Below are 21,257 nucleotides of genomic sequence, written 5' to 3'. Positions count from 1 at the left end.
CAGATTTTACAGTTTTTAATTCCCAGGTGAAACAACGGCTGAAACAAAACAAATATGTAAACACTGATGTATAGCAACCTACTTTGTTGTGGAGAATGTGTCTTCTGTAATATACATTTTTATCTATTTTTTGTTAATACAACAATGCTCAGTAGTCTAATTCAGCAGGTTTGCGTGGATGAACACTTTTCTTAAACTGGTCAAATGTGGACGAGGTTTTATAGAAATTAATGTCTCCGCTATTTTTAACCAATGTATACAACACTGAGTCTGTAAAAGACAGCAAAGATTTACAGTTAAAATGTATTTCTTAACTGTATTTATTCTTTCATATTTATTCAGTAAAATCCAATGACGTTTGCACGTGCTGGGTAATTCACAAAAACAAAAGCATTACTTAACAGAAACTAAACTAATTTAGTTGTGAATTTTTTTCTTCCTCCAACCACTTCAGTTCCCTTGTTGTGACTCAGATGTCACTAAAACATGAGGATATGTGACAAGTTCTTTCTCTTTCATTACAAAGTATCTCCTTTAATGAAAATACAAATATCTGTTTTATGACGAGAGACTGATCAATGTTCTGAGACATTAATGGTTATTAGTTACTTGGGCTTTTTAAAGAATGTTGTGTGTTAATGGCTAAGAATTAGTATTTAGAAACTAAAGAAAGATTCTTCTATAAAGTAGTTTTACATGAACACAGTTTTTTATATTTCTGCTCTCCACATAGAAAATTTTTATCAACAGTTTGTTCCACAGTTTTTATAAAAACAAACAAAACATAAACACTGATTTTCTTTTATAATGATTCTTTGGTAACACAGTGACATTTTAATTGTTCCTAATATTTTTTGTATAAGAGAGCAGAATGTCCCACACTTTAGGAGCAGCTGTAAACTCATAGTTAAGTCTAATATTGAAAAAGCTTTGGGTCTTGGGTTAAATCCCATCTGCATTTCTTACACCTACACCCAACTCTGCACATCAGATTTCATCTCAGACTTTCATTTAAAGGAAATTGACAACGATTTTCAACAACAAAACTAAACTTGCTGATTTCCCAGCTCAATTGAAACAAGATTTTAGAAACGGCTTGATTATAGTTATCTTTCACATTCTGGGAGTACTGACATTTTTCATAAATTTGTTTCAGGAGCCCAAATGGTTTGATTTCACAACATTTCTCAGTGGGGGCAGCGCTGGTCCTCAAAGATCAGCGTTCTACAACTTTAGACAAGTTATTGTTTCAACTTAAGCTGGGACACGCAACACAATTTTGCATCAATCAATTAATCAGCTTCATTTATAAAGCACCCTTCATTCTAAAAGCAGCTCAAAGTGCTGTACAGATGAATTAAAACAAACCCACAAAACAAAAATACAAACATCTACCCCATGAGAAAATACACAACTCTATGGAAAATTTATAAACAGATCCCAAATGACCCAGTTCAGGAAATGCAGTTCAAAAGATGGATCTTGAGCCTGCTCTTAAAAACAACAATATTTTCTGCGGCCCTCAGGATCTCTGGCAGAACGTCCCACAAACGGGGCCATAATACTGGAAAGAAGCCTCACCATAAGTTGGTGTTCTGATTCTTGGTACTGTTTATAATCCGGTGCCAGAGGACCTCAGGGTCTCAAGGGTCGGTAAGGTAACGGCAGCTCTGCAAAATAAGACGGTGCAACATCAATGAGACATTTAAAAATCACAAAGAATCTTAAAATCAAACCTGAGGCGTACTGGGAGTCAATGCAATGAGTTAAAAACAAGTGAGATGTGAGCCTGCATGATTTTATCCCTGATTTTTTTCTGATTCTACACCTGATTCCCGGTCACAGGACGTCTTGGTCAGTCTGAGTTGGCCGACAGTTATCACAAAAAACTGTTAGTATGAGATGGGATGAACACCAGAGTCTCCAAATATAAGAGGGAACCCAACCTGACCCCCAAGCTGGGTTCCTGGTATTACTTACATGTAATGAAGTGTAAAGAATAAATTATAATTCACTTATTCTAAATAGAAACAAAGGGTTAAACTTAAACTTTCCCAGTTTACTGACGTAGAGAAGAAATAGGATGGGGCTTATAGTGATATGAACTATAAAAATCCTACAGCAACTTCCTCCTGCTGGCATTTCATCTGCTTTCTTTACAGCAACAAGCCAGACCAGTTCAAGCAATGGAAAACTCATACATAATAGCAATAGACTTTGGAACTGCATACAGTGGGTATGTCTTCAATATCACACCCAGTGATGAAAAGCCAGACCCCCACTTAAAGAAGTGGGGAAAAGAAATTGGACTGGACACTCCAAAGACTCCAACCTGCATCTTGTTTGATGAATCTGAAGAATTTGTGGCTTTTGGTTATGAAGCCACAGAAACATACAACTGCATGAGAGGGGAAACTGGAAAGAAACACTATTTCTTTCAAAATTTTAAGATGGCTCTCTATGGAAAAGTAAGTAAACTTCACCATTAAATGACATGTTGTAGTAATGTCTTCATTTCATACATTGTTTCAACAAGTGCTTCATTTCATGAAGACATAAACACAGTTACAGTTGTTAAAACGTTTTAATTGCAAAATATTTCAGTAACTCCCTTGGAGAACCGTTTAACATCACCTTGTTATTCTCCAGATCTTGACACCTTTTAAAATTTTAGTTTAAATTATCCTGTATCTGTTAACTGTGTACTGATTTTTAACAGGAACTTAGAAGGGATATGAAGATCAAAGCAGCCAATGGGAAGGAAATGACGGCGCTGAAGGTTTTTACAGAAGCTTTGAGATTTCTGAAGGACGACGCATTAAAAACCATTAATTCCAGTGCAGCAGGTATGGTACTCTTGGCCTCTGACTTCACCTGGGTCCTGACCGTTCCTGCCATCTGGGATCTTTCAGCTAAACAGTTCATGAGAGAAGCTGCAATGGAGGTGACAGCAGGTTTTTAGAGCTTTATTTTTCCTCACAAACATTCAGATGTTAGATTGCTTTCTTTCCCACTTTAGGCAGGTATTGTGGAAGAGGAATCTGACGAAAACCTGGTGATTGCACTGGAACCAGAAGCTGCTTCAATCTGGTGTAAGAAGCTTCCATCAGATGGATTCATCGCAGAAAAACACAACGGCACTTCTTTGGATCAACGTCAAGGATCTCAGTACATTGTTGTTGACTGTGGAGGTACTTTGCATAATTCTGATCCAGTTTGACATGGTAGAACAAACTCAAGAAAATAATTAATTCATCATCATACCCTTCAGAATGTATGACCTGAAGAATCAAGGTGTGAAAATAGTCTTTAATTCTTTCTTTTTCAGGAGGAACCATTGACATCACTGTTCATGAAGTCCTGGAAGGAGGAGCCTTAAAGGAGCTGCACAAAGCCTCTGGAAACGATCTGGGAGGACAAACTGTGGACAGGAAGTTTAAAGAGTTCCTTAGAGAAATATTCACTGTTGGAGTCTGGGATGAATATGAAGAAAAATATCCCAGTGAGATTCAGAGAATGATGTATGATTTTACCCGTCTCAAACAGTCAGGTGAAGATGTTCAGATCACCTGTCCATTTAATCTGGGACATGTAGCCCAGAAAAAGAAAAACTTAGAGAAGTTCTTTGAGTCTGTGAAAGGTGCCTCCTGGAACGAGGGATCAATAAAAATTTCCAAAGAAAAAATGAGATATTTCTTTGAGGAGAGTCTGCTGGGCATCACCAGGAATCTTAGGGAAATCCTTGATAAAAATTACAGAATTGAGTACGTTTTGTTAGTTGGGGGTTTCGCGAATAGCCAGATTCTGCGTCAGTACATTATTGATCAGTTTAGTGATACCTGTAAGATTCTGTGTCCTTTCAGAGCTCAGGAAGCAATCATGAAAGGAGCTGTTGAGTTTGGAAGAAAACCGTCCTGGGTTGCATCTCGAAAAAGCCCCTACACATACGGGGTGGCCCTCTGTGAGCCCTTTGATGAGATCAAACATAAGCCAGAAAAGAAATTCATGATTGGTGAGGAGAAATGGTGCTGTGATAGGTTCATGACATTGGTGCGTGTACATGAAGATGTCCAGTGGGATGAGATTAGAGAACTCATCCTTTGTCCGGTAGAGGAAGATCAGACATGCATGGCGATGAGATTTTATCGCACAGAAAGGAACTTTCCTAAGTATGTTGATGACTTGGGAGTTGAGGAAGCTGGTTCATTTGATGTTCCAATGCCTAACATTAGTGAAGGTAGAGAGCGCCAGGTGAAGTTAGAAATCAGGTTCGGCTCCACAGAGATAACAGCTACAGCCACAGACATGACTTCTGGTTCAAAAGGGTTAATCAAGTTTGACTTTGTTAGGACAGATGATCCAAGGTGTGTTGAGCCTTATTTATATTACTCTCCAGACAGAAAAACACTACCAGAATGACATTAATGTAGAAGAATCAGAGTAATCAGTTTTTTAAAAAACTGTGCAGCTGAACTTTTTTGTCATTATTTTTTTAGTATGAGACTTTGTTGTCAATATCAAATGGTTAAAATATCAACTTTTGCTTAAAGACTTTTAAAGTCCTTGAATTTCTTAAACGAGTTTATCATGATCTGCAACCTGTAAATGAAGAAACTTTGCAGACCTTCGTAAGAATGATCAAAAATCAACCTTAATCACACATAACATGAACCATGTCTTTAGCAATTGGGGATTCACATGAAGAAACAAAAAATTGAGTTTAAATCAGTTAATTGATGTTTTATTCTATGTTTTCAATATGTTTTAGGTGATAAGTGTGTTGATGTTATTTAAAGCAGCAGTTCTACCTTTGAAAATGAAGTTTTTTGCAGTTTGTGCTTTTTATTTTCTTGTACCTCAGCTATATTGCAGTACATTACATAAGGATGTTAGGGCTACCAAATAAAGAAAACAATAATTAAATCAATGTAAATATTTGATGTGCATGATTTTGGTGATGACATTAATCAAAATGTGACATTTGCTCAATTGTTGACTGTATTATGTTTATAACTTTGTATTAAGCTAAATAAATAAATAACAGATCTAGCGTGAGCTACACAGTTCATGGCTCTGTGATGTCACAACTTCTCACTCATGTCTGTTTTGTCTGAATGTTGCTATGTGCATGCTTCCCTAAAGTATATTTTCCTCTTTTTATTTTATTTCATTACCTTTTAGAAACTGTGGGGTATTCACCATAAAAGGAATTAGAACAAGGACTCACTATTTAGACCAATACTATAATTTTTAGATTATTCTAGTTTAGTAGTATTTTTAGAAATTGTGGAGTACTCACTATTAAGACTAATATTATACTTCTAAATTATTATGCAGAGACTCCTATTCTTGCAACTGAGAAAAGGAATTAGAACGAACTTAGAATACAGAAAATATTCTTCCAGAACAGGAACATTTAGTTTTTATTTTTATTTAGAAATTGTGGAGTACTCCCTACTTTTGCAAATTTATAAACATACTTAGAAAGTCCAGAGGATACTTACTTATACTTTAGCAACCCAAGTACTCCAAAATTTAGAATCCAGAAAAACTACCTTAGCAACTCAGAACAGGAGCTGTTAAGGTAGTCAATAATAAATAAACATCCAGCTTATATACTTTAAATCAAAGTTATTCGATTATTTTTCTTCTTTTGCTCTTTCCTTCATTTTTATTTTGTTTGTATTTTTTTTAATTCATGTAAAGCACTTTTAATTGCCTTGTTGCTGAAAATGTGCTTCATCAATAAAATTACCTGACCATTAGAACATGCTTATCCTTGTAGGGTTGCCAGGGTGCTGGTGCCCATCACCAGCAGTCATTGGGCAAGAGGCTGGGTCACCTTGGACAACCAGAGTAACACAGATATAGCCAGGAAAAATAACCATACACACTCACACCTAATGAGAATTAACTAAAAGTTCATTTGTTTTGCACCATTATGCAGCCTTATTGTTTTTCCAATAGTTATAGATCAGAAAATTAGCTAGAAGGTAATTATTTTCTCAGTGTGGCCTGAAAAAGAAAGCAGAGTGAATGAATCATCACATCAAAAGGTATGACTGACAGTCACTGCATTTTCATTTTCTTATGTTTTATCTCCCAGCAACATTTTTTGTTCTTTGTCTTAGAGCCCCAACACTAAATCAAAACAATGATTGTGTGCATTATTATGGCAAAGCTTTCTGGTAAATTCTAATTTTAAACACATAAGATGATAAATATGTTTTTTAAAGTGTTGGTCATGGTGGCAGTATGTTGGAGCAGCTGTCAGATTAGTTCTGATTTGTTCTTTTTGTGAACTTATGTTCATAATTTTGTTTTTGGTTGGGACTCTACATCATCTGTTGTTAGATTCTGTGCAACTGGAAAGACTTGTGCTCTTATCTTTATGGTGGATTAGCAGTGCTAGCTAACAACTTCTGGTGTTGTCCAGGACATGATACTGTGAAACATGACTCTCAACTTCCTGGATGTTGAGCTCTTAGCATGTCATGACAGACCTGAGAGTCTTCAGTCAGAGGCCCCTTCAGGTTTGTTGCAAGAGTGACTGCTACTGGAGAGCCTTCCTGCTCACAAGTGTCTTTGAAGATACTTGTATGATTTGAGTTACAACAATATATAATTTCTTCGTGGGATTAATAAAGTATGTCTTAATTTGAATTGAATAAAGTTGTGGATTTGTTTTCTTAATGAAAACAAATCATTATATTCTAAAGTCAAGGTTCATGAGCTGATATCGCCAGCCAACACAGAGAAAAAACAAAGATCAAGTCATGTTTCTCCCTCAGAGCTCAAAAGATTCTTTTTCTGTTAATTTTGTGCCTATACTTGACAATGGCAATGAGTATTTTATTAAATACGCATGCATAACATGTTACATGTGTTCTTTAATCAGTTGTTTACGCTCTTTGATTCTGGTGTATCTGAATCAAAGACTGTGTGCTCCGAGATTCATCACTTGTCGTAGTAAATTCATCTTTTTGAAATGAACACAGAAGCTGGCATGCCTCCCCTGAATGTACAACGACATTCCCTCTGCATGACTCTGGTGTTCAAAGCTATCATTGGAAAGTTTCCAATTTATTTATGCACTTTCCTCCAGAAAACCAGGAACCTTTAAGCCAAGGGCCTCAAACTCCAGTCCTCGAGGGCCGTGTCCTGCAACTTTTAGATGTGCCTCTGCTCCACCACACCTGAATAGAATAATTAGGTCATTAGCAAGTGTGGTTCCTGTGTTCCAGGTTAAAGAGTACAGACAGCTAAGATCTGTTTGCACATGCTCTGTGTTCAAATCAGGACAAAGTACGCGCTGTGGAAACATCCTGCTGCTCTCTGCTTAAAAATGAGAAACATATTACTGTATAATGGCATAAATTGCTATATGATAATGATAATCACATTTTACATCTGGTTTTGCACTTCTTAAATAAAAGCATTTAATTATTTAGACAATTCTAGCATCTGAACAAAAAAAGTCAACAAAACATCAAAAGGGCTTGAAATCATTGAATCAAAACATAAAAATAAAACATTTTAATTCTCTATATTTATAATGAATTTTGTACACATAATCTCAGAGGCCTTTTGAGAATAATGTTCTTGGTATTTGGATGAAAAAAATAGGAAATTAACAACTAAAGGCACATGAGAAAACACCTGAACAAACTGGAAACAAACCAATGATTCAGTTTTCCTCTGAATTAAGAGTTGTTAAACAGGAAAGATGAACCAAAGAGAAACTGAAAGCTATCAACATTCCTACGACACCCACCTCTTAAAAACCTATTTTTCTGTTTCAGTTTTTCAATTTTTAGTTTAAAACATTATTTTAATTAGGAAACCAGAGAGTCAGTTAATTACTCTGGGAATCCTCTTTTCATTTCAGGGAACAACCTTTCTTTAATACTAAAACAAATAACATATTTTTGGTTTTTGGTTTGATTTTTAACAATGTACAGAAAAGTTTATATAAGTTATTGGTATCCATACACTTTGTTTGTGAATGTAAAATACTGCATGTAACATGTATAACTTAATTCCATCATAAGACTTAAAATTACAACATGCCACTTCTACAATGGGGTTCTGAGTTTGAACACTTTATATGAACCAAATCAAGAAGTTTACAGGATTTCAACATCATAGTTATGTCTGTAAACATGTAAGTTGGTTCTTTCCAATCTATTTATTGAATATGTCTAAAAATGATATATGCCTTGAAACCATTTAATTGTACAGGTCATTCTGTATTTATTTATTGTTCTGAGAATAAAAAAATAAAAATGAACATCTCTGTTTAAATGGATGTGACAGAGCAGAAGCAGGAGGTGTGGTTAACAGAGAGATAAATAAATGCAGTCTGACTGCTGCTTACTGGTACAGTGACATTTTCCCTTACCTTGACTGGTTGTCGTTTCTTTCTGCAATGGGCGACTCGTTTGTCATAGCAATTGACTTTGGCACTGCATTCAGTGGGTATGCCATTAATATCACAAAAGGACAGGAAAAAAGTGAGCCATACTTGCCAAGGTGGGGAAAGGAGTATGGATTTGACACCCCAAAGACTCCAACCTGCATTTTGTTTAATGAAGATGAAAAATGTCAGAGTTTTGGCTATGAAGCCAAAATGGCATACCAGGAAATGAGTGGAGAAGAAGCAAAGAAGCATTATTTCTTTGAAGACTTCAAGATGGAACTCTATAGCAAAGTAAGTATGAACAATAATATTTATACTTATAAATGTTGCATATACATTGTATAAATGTACAATGATGTTCACACATTAAATTGGAGGCATTTAGGTTGATCTTCAGCTAACAGTTCACTTAAAGTCACAGCAGAAAATCTCTAGTAAATTGTGTGATAAAACATTTGAATATCAAAAGGAGACTGAATGGAGATCTGGAAAACATTAAAGGAACATACATGTAAATGAGTAAATTACATAACTATTTCTTGTTAAACAAGTTGCTTGACATAATGGAAGATGAATATTAAGAGTACAGTCTCTGTACTACATTTTGTATCTAAATAATATTTTAATCTTCAGAAACTCAACAGTAATCTGAAGATTAAAGTCGCCAATGGAAAATCAATAAAAGCATTGAAGGTTTTCTCAGAATCCCTGAGATTTCTTAAAGAAGATGCACTCAGAACAATCAGCCGAAACACACAAGGGAAAAACGTCTTGGCCTCTGACTTCACCTGGGTTCTGACGGTTCCTGCCATCTGGGATCTTTCAGCTAAACAGTTCATGAGAGAAGCTGCAACTCAGGTAACATCAGGATTTATAGAAAGCAATGAAGTTTTGAAATGTTCAAATGGATGAGAGTTTGTCTTTTTGTAGGCAGGTATTGTAACAGAAGAAGATGAGGAAAAGCTGGTGATGGCACTGGAACCAGAAGCAGCTTCAATCTGGTGTAAGAAGCTTCCATCAGATGGTTTCATCTCTGAGAATCACAATGAAGAGTCACTGGATCAGTCTGTAGGGACTCAGTACATCGTTGTTGACTGTGGAGGTAATGTGTCTGTGATTCTGATGCAATGTGTTATTCATTAATTCACAAACATCTTTACATAGAAGAATATTATCTGATATGAGAGCTATTTTTTGATAACAGTTGTGAACTAAAATGGCTGAAACTTGAATACTGTAAATGTGATTCTTTGGATTATTAAACCATTCTTCTCTATTATTCCCTCTGTTTATTTAAGGAGGAACTATTGACATCACTGTTCATGAAGTCCTGGGTGGAGGAGCCCTGAAGGAGCTGCACAAGGTCTCTGGAAATGATCTGGGAGGACAAACTGTAGACAGAAAATTTAAGCAGTTTCTCAGAGAGATATTCCCTGAAGGAGTCTGGGATCAATTTGAACAAAACTCTCCCAGTGCCGCTCAGAAAATTATGTACGAGTTTACCTACCTCAAACAGGTTGATAAAGATGTTCAGATTAGCTGCCCATTCACACTGGGATCATTAATTAAAGAAAAATCAGACACAGAAAACTTTGTTCAGTCAGAACTTGGTGCTTCCTGGGACGGTGATTTTATCAAAATCTCAAGAGACAAAATGAGGTCTTTCTATGATGAAAGTCTGAAGGGCATCACTGAGAATCTCGAGGAAATCTTTAACTGTGGTCTCAACATCAAGTACATTCTGTTAGTGGGTGGGTACGCTCAGAGTCAAATTCTGCAGCAGCACATTACTGACCAGTTTGGACAACAGTGTAAAGTTCTGTGTCCTTTCAGAGCTCAGGAGGCGATTATGAGAGGAGCTGTAGAGTTTGGTAGAAACCCAAATGTTGTGGCTTCTCGGAAAAGTTCCTATACTTATGGATTTGCGGTTTGTGAAAAGTTTGATGAGAGCAAACATAAGGAAGGAAAGAAATTTACAGCCAAAGGTGTGGACTTGAGTCGAGATATTTTCAGGAAACTGGTGGAAGAAGATGAAGATCTTGGTTCAGAGAATACCAGAGAGTTCTTATGTTCTTCAGCAAGAGCAGACCAGGTAGAGATGAAACTGAGATTCTTCCGCTCATTAAGAAAAGATCCAGTGTATGTAGATGACTGGGGAGTGGAAAAGGTTGGTTCATTCATTGTAGACATGACTGGAGGCGGTAAAGTCAAACTGGAAATTGACTTTGGCTCCACAGAGATAACAGCTATAGGGACAAACCAGATTAGTGGGGAAACACAAACAGTAAAAATTGACTTCATGACCACAGACAGAGAATGTGTCATTGATGGTGATCCAGAAGATGCTGCCAGTGTTGGATCAGAGCAATCAGGTCCTTCAGAGTATTCTGATTAAAACATGCTAAAGCATAATAGATGCTCTGACACTTTCTTTGTCCACACAATAATTCAGTTTGTGACAGAGGCATCTTCAAGACATGGATGTTGAATTTCGGGTTTTCAGAAATTGTTAAGAAGAAAAATTAACTTGTGCATGAATGGACTCTTAAAGGTAAAAAATTATGTCATTATTAAGAGAGTACTATGATGACTGTTGCATTTTTAATCACTTACTGGTTAAATTAAACATATAATTAATGTGTAATCTTGTAAAAAACATAGTTTTTTTCACCAATACTATGAGACCACCTAGCATAGTGGGCTAAAGCTTCACATAAAAATTTGCCTGATCTACAATTATGGTTTATGAATTCCATACATGAATAATGGAGATTAGCTGTGAGTCTTTAAAAATGTCTCTTTTTAAAATATGTTGTAGCTGATGTACTCATATAACCTCTGCTATAAATTAGTCAAAATTAGAAATTATGGGATAGATGTCATTTTTATTGGGTGTTTTCTACATTACTTCCTGCTGGTGGGGATTTCTCTGAGTGTATTTCAACTGTATTGTGTCAATAAAATAATTTTAAATGTTAAAATTAACTACTGAGAACAAATAAAAAAATTAAAAGGTGATTTTTGCTTAGTTTATACTTTTACTGTAATAATCACATAAATGTCACATAAATATTATTTGGAAAAGGTTGTAAAGGTGATGTTGAATTTCAATAAAAAATAAATTAAATCTCTTTTGTTCTTGCCTTTTCTTTCTCAGACGTACAAAACCTCAGTGACCGTTTCCTTTAAAAAAAATGTGACACTCGCATTACATATTTTTTTTGTATTCTTGAGATAAAACCATATTTGTTCAGGGGAAAAAATCCTAACATCTGGGTCCAGAAGAAGAGGTATTTAAAAAAACAAAAAACATATTTAGTTTAATTCTTTGCATCTTTATTTCAGCAATAAATGTTTTAAACTCATACCCCCTCATCATGTAAACCATATAAAGTTCATATGATGCAGCTTTTAAGCTGAAGGCTATCGATCTGGGAGTACAGGAGGGAAATTGAGCCGCTGCATGTAAGCTCGGCGTGAACAAATCCATGGTTCAGCCATGGAGACAGAGGGCTGCGTCCATAATAACAGTTTTATTAAGGACCCAGACCTCTGCTGCGGCCTTGTGAAAAATCGAGAGCAGTGGAGATACTAGCTGCTTATATATGTAAGTTTCCATTTTTTTTAATTTTTTTTTTAATTTGTGGGTGCGGCTTAAGGGCTGCACAGTGGCGCAGTTGGTAGCACTGTTGCCTTGCAGCAAGAAGGTCCTGGGTTCGATTCCCGGCCGGGGTCTTTCTGCATGGAGTTTGCATGTTCTCCCTGTGCATGCGTGGGTTCTCTCCGGGTACTCCGGCTTCCTCCCACAGTCCAAAAACATGACTGTCAGGTCAATTGGTCTATCTAAATTCTCCCTAGGTGTGTGTGTGTGTGTGAATGGTTGTTTGTCCTGTATGTCTTTGTGTTGCCCTGCGACAGACTGGCGACCTGTCCAGGGTGTACCCCGCCTCTCGCCCGGAACGTAGCTGGAGATAGGCACCAGCGACCCTCCCGACCCCATTCGGGACAAGGGTGAACAGAAAATGGATGGATGGATGGATGGGTGCGGCTTATAGTGAAGTGCACTCTATAGTCTGGAAAATAAGGTAAATAAAGTAAGATTCTTTAATCAAAAGAGAAAAATTTAAATAACACATCAAAATTATTTTATTCCTCTATTTTCTCAGTCTAGTCTGTACGGATGTTTTGGGATTTATGTAATTTAGGTATGAATGAAAAGTTGGAGCATTTATCAATATGAACAATATTTATATTGTTCATATTGATATCTGAACAGTTTGATATCTGAACAAACTGAAAACAAGTCGATGACTCAGTTTTCCCCTGAAGAAAAAAGCTGCATACCTAAGAGTTAACAACCAGGAGAAATCAAATAAAGAGAAACAGAAAGCTGTTAAATTCCTGTTAGACCCACCTCTGGAAAACTTGTTTCTCTGTTGCAGTTCATTTAAATTTCAGTTTAAATATAATTTTAATTTGTAAACCACATAGTCAGTCATTGCAGTATTACTGCTCTGGGAATCATTTCAGAATTTCATGCAAAAATCTTTCTTTATTATTAAAAATAGTTTTTTTGGAGTTTTACATAGATTTATAGCCACATTACAGAAAAGATTTTACAAGTTCTTGATGTCCATACTTTAAATTAAAAAAATACTTACAATATCTACATTTTAGTCCTTAAACTTAAATCATTTGATTCAACATGTGTAAGTGGTGAGGACATGAGGAAGTGGAGCAGAGAGCAAACCGTGAGCAGATGGTATCTGGGCTTTGAGGTGTGTCGCGGTGACAGAGTACCATTTCTTTGTTTCAGACTGCCGGACCCAGAGTTTGGGACCGACTCTCCTTACCTGTACTGCTTGGCTACGTAGCAGTACTGCCCAGTAGTCCAGCACTGGGGCTGTCATGATTTGGGTGGTGAGGCAGAGGCAGCAGACCCAGGGTAAGATGAATAAGATGGTTTAATAACAAAAGTAGTTCAAAAATCCAAAAAAAAACATACAAAGTCCAAAAGACCAGGTAGCACAAAAGGAGTGCAGGGCAAATGCTCACAACTGGTGACACAGGCAGACTAGACAAACACGACGAGGACCCGGCGAGGAACAAAGAACACAGGTGGGGTTAAATACACAGAGGGTAATCAAGGAGACAAGAAACACCTGGGAACAATCAAGGGGAGACAATACAATACGGAGACTAAGAGACACAGAAACTCAAAATAAACACAGATACAGAACAGATCCTGACAGGGGCAGCCTGATAGACTCAAAGTTAGGGGGATAAGCAGGGGAAAGGTGAGGGGTTTTCCCCATTACTGCAAGGACAATTAGGAAAGTAATAAAATAATTGTTGGTAAATTCAAAATCAGACCTACATTTTTCTTCAAAAACAGGTTTATGAAGAAACATAAGCATGAACATTCATCATTAACCCCTCTTGTTTTCCAGTTTGTTTTTGACAAAAATATATTCTTTTAGCTCCTTAAAGCCATTTCAGTGCTTTTCTTCTCTTGGCAATATTGCATTCAGTATTTACAGGTAACAGTGATGCCTCCTTTAATCATATTTGTTTTTAAAGCGTTTCAGCAAAACTTACAAAATCAGAATGACAAATGTATTCATGCCCTTTTGTTTTATTTTGTTTCTATTTTTAAATCTTATTTTTGATCTTTAAAGGTTTAAATACCTTAAATAATTTTAAGTAATCATAAGCAGCGTCATGAAAAATGTGGTGGTGATCATTGTCAAGAAAACCCGAGCTCATCCCACTTCCCCATGCTGGAGATTTAAGTTTAACAGTAATAATAAATAAAGTTATCTTTAAAATGAATCACTCAAGTGACATCAAGGCCCAACAGTAGACTTAAGTGTCAATAAAATAAATCTGGTTGTGTGTGTTGTTTTTGTCTCATGCAAACTTTGCTTTAATTCTACTTTTTTCTATCTAATCATAAGAAATCATAGTCAGTCAGAGAGAGTCATTAAACAGGAAAAGTAGGTTTCCTGGAAAAAGAGGAAGTAAGTTTCCAGCCTGCAGATTTATAAAAATAGCTGAGACTATTCCTTATTTTAAAGCATGAAAGTTTTAAAGAATGAAATCTAAACATTTTGAGTAATTTGATAAGATTCAAAGTAAAATACTTATATTAATATTGGTTTACTTGTAATAATACTTACAGTTACATTTGTGAGAACACTTACAAGAAAAACAAGTAACTGTAACTTTGGTATCAAATAATTAGAATCATGGATTATTCTTGGTTTCTTTTCAGAAAAACATCTGTAATAACTCACATTAAGATTATAATAAGGATAATTAATAAGTTATGGTTATAAAATCATAAATGAATGCTAAATCAGAGAAGCTAAAGAAAATAAATGTGAGATAAATGTGATTTTGACATTGAACTTGACATGGTGTAAAAAGGTGTAACTGCAATTAAACATCACTGATATGTTGGAGGTAGATAGTAGGTGAAAGGTGAAAGGATGGGGAAAGATGGGACTTTCCACAAGACTCAGCGAACAGGTTAGGGACCATCGGGGCTTTCCACGAGACTCAGCAGAAGTTGAGATAAAAAACACGTAGCAGAAGTTCAGAGAAAAAAACACGTAGACCAAGCTCCCCATACACACATATGGGCGTAAAAAGTATAAAAGGAGACTGAAAAGAGGAATCTTTGGTTGGATCCTCCGGGCAGCTTTGAGCCAAGATCGAGATGGACAAAGAACTCTGCAGCTGAAGAAGAGCCGGGACCACAGAGCCGAAGACTGTCCTGCTCATGGGGACCAACCCATCAGGCCCACAACCTGTGGCTCTGAATCGCACTTCTCTCATCAGCTGGGTTCAGACCCCAAAGACAAAGATGAAGACAAAGACAAAGGCAAAGACAAAGAAGAAGAACTGGTGCCTTTCTTCCTGCCAGCACCAAGTCCTGTGTGACCTCACCATCCATGCGGAGAAGAAGCTCATCAGACCTACAGAGATTCCTGCCTTCGCCGATCAACATCTTCCTCCTGCTGCAGCACCTTCTTCATCATCAGGCCAGGTCTGGGGTTCGAAACGCCAAACTCCGTCCGTCTCTCTCAAAGGTTCCCTTTTTTAGTTCTCAGTGTCAGCAGTAGGGAAAGATAGACTAGATGATTGATTTTACTTATTTGATTATTTCTGCTACTGAATTAAGCTGTACTGACCCTTGCAAAAATGCCTTACTAATAAAATATTTAGCATAAAGAAAATCTAAAAGATGTTGTGGACATTCAGTTAATGAGTCACCTTAAAGTTCTTTGATGGTTGTAAAATAGCTATGATGTTTGATTCTGGAGAGGAAGAAGTGGAAAATGTTTTTAGGTTGCTGGTAGCCCAAATGTAAAACATCATCCTTGGGACTCGCCCGAGTCACTAAAACCTACCTGGTTCAATAACAAATGCAAGTTGTAAAATAGAGAACGAGCGACCGTTAACAGGTGTGCTCTGTGAAACTAGTTGGCTGTAGGCTGCTCAGTCTGGCTAATTCACAGGGGGAAGAAGGGTGGGACACCTGGATGTAGGCCGTCAGAAACCAGGCGAATCGTTTCTCGAAACCAGCTTAAACAGAGTTTACTCCAGTTCTGGACAGGGTAAATCCCAGCAGATTTAGGAAACTCAATTAACCCGTTAGAAGGAGAGCTGGTAGCACATCTCCCCTCTCAGAAGAGGAAGCAGAGAGTGAGAGAGTAGAGACAGAAGGGGGGGGAGGTGTTGCGCAACAACATCATATAACAAAGCACTTTAAATAAATATTAAATATAAAGATTCTAATTATTTAGCTGGTGGAGTAAATTTCTGAGAATTATGTGTGTGAACTAAGAAGTTTTATATTATTATTGACATTAGTAATTTAAAACAAACCATTGCAGATGTTCTCTTCTCTTTAAGAGTAATTGATGTACATCTACATTCTGCTTTGAGTTTTAATGATTTAAAACTAAGAATGTAAAGGGAAAAAAATTTCATTGAATTAAAGTATATTATTAATACATGAAGCTCCTGGAGCCACTTCCTAGTAAGGTAAAAATGTTGCATATAGAACTGGGATAAGTTAAGGATTTGATGTTCCAGCTCATTGACGTTTTGCTGACCTATTACTGTTCAACACAAATCTTTGCAGGTTAATGACTACAGCATAGCCACAGGATTTGTCTTCAATTCATTCACAAAAGCTTGAAGCCAAGCAAGATTCAAGATGACAGATCTTCCCTGTAACTTCAAAGCAAGTGCTGGTAGAATAGTACTTCAGAATTAAAGTTACATTTCAAACCTGTTTGTAACTAATCAATCAGCTGAGTGTTGGCCAAATCAAAAAAGGGAAACAGAAAGTAAGTCAAGTTTCTTTTACATACCACAAAGTATGGTATGTACTCTCCTGTCATTGCTTGGCATGACATCAAAGAAAAGAAATAGAATCAAAAGCACACACGTAAACACATAAGTGTTGCATAAAAGAAAACCAATGTTAAATACAGACATTAAAGACATAAAACAATTGTTTCAGTCCTGATTTATAACAACCAACAGTTTCTGCATCTCAGAAGTTTGTTGCAGAGCTGAGGAGCATAAACACTAAATGCTGCCTTGCCTGGTTTAGTTCTGGTTCTGGAAACACTGATTAAACGGGTCTCTGAAGACCTGAGTGGTCTACATGGTTCATACATTTACAAACAATGAAACAATGAGGAAGCAGTGAGTGTTAAACCATAAATGACCACTGTTTCCTTTTAAAGTTAACAGTTGTTGATTCTCAAAACTTCCAAATGAGTGTTGATTACATTTAAATGAATCAACAGGCAGGTTGAGCTGTCTTGGCCCACCACAAGTTGCTGAATATAACTTCCTAATACTGTGAAAATGTAACAATTTGAAAATGTACTTCCATGCTAAATGTATTGCAGTGTGTTAAACATATCTGTCTGCAACACTAAGGGGAGAAACATACCTGCAGGCACCGCTGCATGTGAGACCCCTACCATAAAATCCAAACCACCATTTTGAAAATAACACCTCTAGTACCAAAGCAGGGTCAACCATATGCAAGACCATACATACATGGTCAAAAAGGCCATTTTGTCCTTGGATAAACCAGGACCAACTAACCATTATCCAGCCGGTAGTCAATTTTGTTCATCTGTCAACGTTTCTCTAGGGAACAGTGATAGAAATGGTGTTTCACTGGAACAGCACCACGAACATCCAAAGGTTGAAAGGTTGAATGAAATAAAACAAATTTTTAATCAGTTTTACAAAATAAAAACATAAAAACAACTTTTAGCATTTATTTTATTACCCTATCTTCGCAACGTGTTTTGTACACATAATATCGAGTGACTTTTGGAAATAATGTTCTATATATCTGCATGAAAAGATGAGGAAGTTATCTACTAAAGGCACATGAGAAAACCCTTGAACAAACTGAAAGCAAACCAATCACTCAGTTTTCCCCTGAATTTAAACACAACATACCAAAGAGTTAACAACCAGGAAAACAAATGAAAGAGAAATGGAAAGCTGTTAGAATTCCTGTTAGACCTACCTCTTAAAAAGGTTTTTCTGTTTTGGTATTTTTTAATTTTCAGTTTAAAACATTCTTCTAATCAGGAAACTAGAGAGTCAGTTAATTGCTCTGGGAATCCTCTCATCATTTCAGCGAACAATCTTTCTCTAATACTAAAAGTAATACTAGATTTTTTTAGCAATATGTACAAAAAGGTTTATATAAGTTATTGCCACCCATACAGTTTTTTTATTTAATATTTTGCATGCAACATGTAGAAAGTAATTCCATAATTAGATTTAAAATTAGAACATACCACTTCTTTTGGTGAGTCTATTATGTGCAATGTGGTTCAAATATGGATCATTTTGAGATTTCCCTTTAACACCTAGAACAATGTTTCCCAACTCGGGTCCTCAATGGACACTCCTGCATATTTTAGATGTTTCCCTGATTAAAGCCCACATTATTTCAGTTTATGTCTAATTAACAGGCTTTTGTTGAATTGCTAAAATCTTAATCAGGTGTCTTAAATCAGAGAACCATCTTAGACATGCAGTCTTATAAGATTTTAACATCATAGTTATTTCCATAATCATATTTTCTTCTATGTTATTTCCATTCTATTGATTGAATATGTCTTTTAAAAACACATGTGCCTTGAGACCATTGAATTATAAGTAAGAACAAAATGATGTGGTTTATGTCAAACTTCATTTTCATTATTTCATTATCGGAACATTAAGTAAATAGACATTTCTGTGTAAATGTGACGTAGTGCAGAAGCAGGAGGTGTGGTTTACAGAGAGATAAATAAATGCAGCCTGACTGCTGCTTACTGGTACAGTGACATTTTCCCTTACCTTGACTGGTTGTCGCTTCTTTCTGCAATGGGTGACTCGTTTGTCATAGCAATTGACTTTGGCACTGCATTCAGTGGGTATGCCTTTAATATCACACCCGGAGAGGAAAAAAGTGAGCCACACCTGCCAAGGTGGGGAAAGGAGTATGGATTTGACACCCCAAAGACTCCAACCTGCATTTTGTTTAATGAAGATGAAAAATGTCTGAGTTTTGGCTTTGAAGCCAAAATGGAATACAAGGAAATGAGTGGAGAAGAAGCAAAGAAGCATTATTTCTTTGAAGACTTCAAGATGGAACTCTATAGCAAAGTAAGTATGAACAATAATTTTACACCAATATTTAGATTACCTTCCCTATTCTAGATTATGTGATAAAACCTTTGAATGTCAGAAGAGAATAAAAGAGAAAGAATGTAGAGTGATTATTTGTATAAATTGTTTGATGAGAAAACATTCAAAGAAAATGCACAAGGCCATAAGTAAACAAGGATGATGACTATATTGCTAAACATCCTGCTAGAAATAATAATGGAAATGAAAGGTACAATCACTGCTCATAAAACTACACTTTTGTATCTAACATCTAAATAAACATCTCCAGAAACTCAACAGTAATCTGAAGATTAAAGCCGCCAATGGAAAATCAATGAAAGCATTGAAGGTTTTCTCAGAATCCCTGAGATTTCTTAAAGAAGATGCACTCAGAACAATCAGCCGAAACACACAAGGGAAAAACTTCTTGGCCTCTGACTTCACCTGGGTTCTGACGGTTCCTGCCATCTGGGATCTTTCAGCTAAACAGTTCATGAGAGAAGCTGCAACTCAGGTAACGTCAGGATTTATAGAGACCAATGAAGTTCTAAAATGTTCAGATGGATGAGAGTTTGTCTTTTTGTAGGCAGGTATTGTAACAGAAGGAGATAAGGAAAAGCTATTGATGGCACTGGAACCAGAAGCAGCTTCAATCTGGTGTAAGAAGCTTCAATCAGATGGTTTCATCTCTGAGAAGCACAATGAAGAGTCACTGGATCAGTCTGTAGGGACTCAGTACATCGTTGTTGACTGTGGAGGTAATGTGTCTATGATTCTGATGCAATGTGTTACTGATTAATTCACAAACATCTTTACAGAGAAGAATATTATCTGATATGAGAGCTATTTTTTGATAACAGTTGTGAACTAAAATGGCTGAAACTTCAATACTGTAAATGTGTTTCTTTGGATTATTAAACCATTCTTCTCTATTATTCCCTCTGTTTATTTAAGGAGGAACTATTGACATCACTGTTCATGAAGTCCTGGATGGAGGAGCCCTGAAGGAGCGGCACAAGGTCTCTGGAAATGATCTGGGAGGACAAACTGTAGACAGAAAATTTAAGAAGTTTCTCAGAGAGATACTTCCTGAAGGAGTCTGGGATCAATATGAACAAAACTCTCCCAGTGCCGCTCAGAGAATTATGTATGATTTTACCTACCTCAAACAGTCTGAAAAAGATGTTCAGATCACTTGCCCATTCGCACTGGGAAAGTTAGCGAAAGAAAAATCAGACACAGAAAACTTTGTTCAGTCAGAACTTGGTGCTTCCTGGGATGGTGAGTTCATCAAAATCTCAAAAGACAAAATGAGGTCTTTCTATGATGAAAGTCTGAAGGGCATCACTGAGAATCTCAAGGAAATCTTTAACTATGGTCTCAACATCAAGTACATTCTGTTAGTGGGTGGGTACGCTCAGAGTCAAATTCTGCAGCAGCACATTACTGACCAGTTTGGACAACAGTGTAAAGTTCTGTGTCCTTTCAGAGCTCAGGAGGCGATTATGAGAGGAGCTGTAGAGTTTGGTAGAAACCCAGATGTTGTGGCTTCTCGGAAAAGTTCCTATACTTATGGATTTGCTGTTTGTGAAAAGTTTGATGAGAGCAAACATAAGGAAGGAAAGAAATTTACAGCCAAAGGTGTGGAATGGAGTCGAGATATTTTCAGCAAACTGGTGGAAGAAGATGAAGATCTTGGTTCACAGGGTACCAGAGAGTTCTTATGTTCTTCAGCAAGAGCAGGTCAGAAACAGATGAGAGTGAGATTCTTCCGTTCATTAAGAAAAGATGCAGTGTATGTAGATGAATGGGGAGTGGAAAAGGTTGGTTCATTCATTGTAGACATGACTGGAGGCGGTAAAGTCAAACTGGAAATTGACTTTGGCTACACAGAGATAAAAGCTACAGGGACAAACCAGATTAGTGGGGAAACACAAACAGTAAAAATTGACTTCATGACAACAGACAGAGAATGTGTCATTGATGGTGATCCAGAAGATGCTGCCAGTGTTGGATCAGAGCAGTCAGATCCTCCTGATCAAAAACTCCAAAATATGTAGAGGGCACTGATTAAAACACTCTGAGCCATAATAGTTGTCTTGATATTTTCTTTCTTCACACAGTCAGTATG

At 36.6% G+C, this 21,257-nt stretch overlaps 2 protein-coding genes across 3 annotated transcripts in view; both read left to right on the top strand.

Moving 5' to 3' along the window:
- Window positions 1–2,154: 2,154 nt before the first annotated feature.
- LOC116723464 (heat shock 70 kDa protein 12A-like) lies at window positions 2,155–11,549 on the top strand. Its single transcript, XM_032568436.1, has 4 exons — window positions 2,155–2,468; window positions 2,720–2,944; window positions 9,350–9,521; window positions 9,718–11,549. Exons 1-4 carry the CDS (start codon window positions 2,187–2,189, stop codon window positions 10,812–10,814), a joined length of 1,776 nt encoding a protein of 591 aa, XP_032424327.1. The 5' UTR covers window positions 2,155–2,186; the 3' UTR covers window positions 10,815–11,549.
- A 7,255-nt stretch (window positions 11,550–18,804) lies between these two features.
- LOC116723461 (heat shock 70 kDa protein 12A-like) overlaps window positions 18,805–21,257 on the top strand; it is a 276,564-nt gene continuing 274,111 nt past the window's right edge. The window contains exons 1-4 of one of the 2 annotated variants that reach the window (XM_032568424.1): window positions 18,805–19,123; window positions 19,416–19,640; window positions 19,713–19,884; window positions 20,081–21,217. In XM_032568424.1, coding sequence (XP_032424315.1) covers window positions 18,842–19,123; window positions 19,416–19,640; window positions 19,713–19,884; window positions 20,081–21,186 — 1,785 coding nt within the window. In that variant the 5' untranslated portion in view covers window positions 18,805–18,841 and the 3' untranslated portion in view covers window positions 21,187–21,217. Of the gene's footprint in view, window positions 19,124–19,415; window positions 19,641–19,712; window positions 19,885–20,080; window positions 21,218–21,257 lie in introns of those variants that run through there. The other variant, XM_032568425.1, reaches the window with a different exon arrangement.

Source organism: Xiphophorus hellerii, chromosome 7 (genome assembly GCF_003331165.1).
Source record: "Xiphophorus hellerii strain 12219 chromosome 7, Xiphophorus_hellerii-4.1, whole genome shotgun sequence".
NCBI lineage: Eukaryota > Metazoa > Chordata > Actinopteri > Cyprinodontiformes > Poeciliidae > Xiphophorus > Xiphophorus hellerii.
The sequence above is the reverse complement of the archived record's forward strand: the minus strand, read 5'-3'. Positions and strand labels throughout refer to the sequence as shown.

Excerpts from the sequence above, each read along its gene's own strand:
- LOC116723464 (XM_032568436.1), top strand. The coding sequence starts at position 2,187 with ATGGAAAACTCATACATAATAGCAATAGACTTTGGAACTGCATACAGT. Across the intron at positions 2,469-2,719 it reads AGATGGCTCTCTATGGAAAA|GAACTTAGAAGGGATATGAA; the intron begins GTAAGTAAACTT and ends GATTTTTAACAG. Across the intron at positions 9,522-9,717 it reads CATCGTTGTTGACTGTGGAG|GAGGAACTATTGACATCACT; the intron begins GTAATGTGTCTG and ends TGTTTATTTAAG.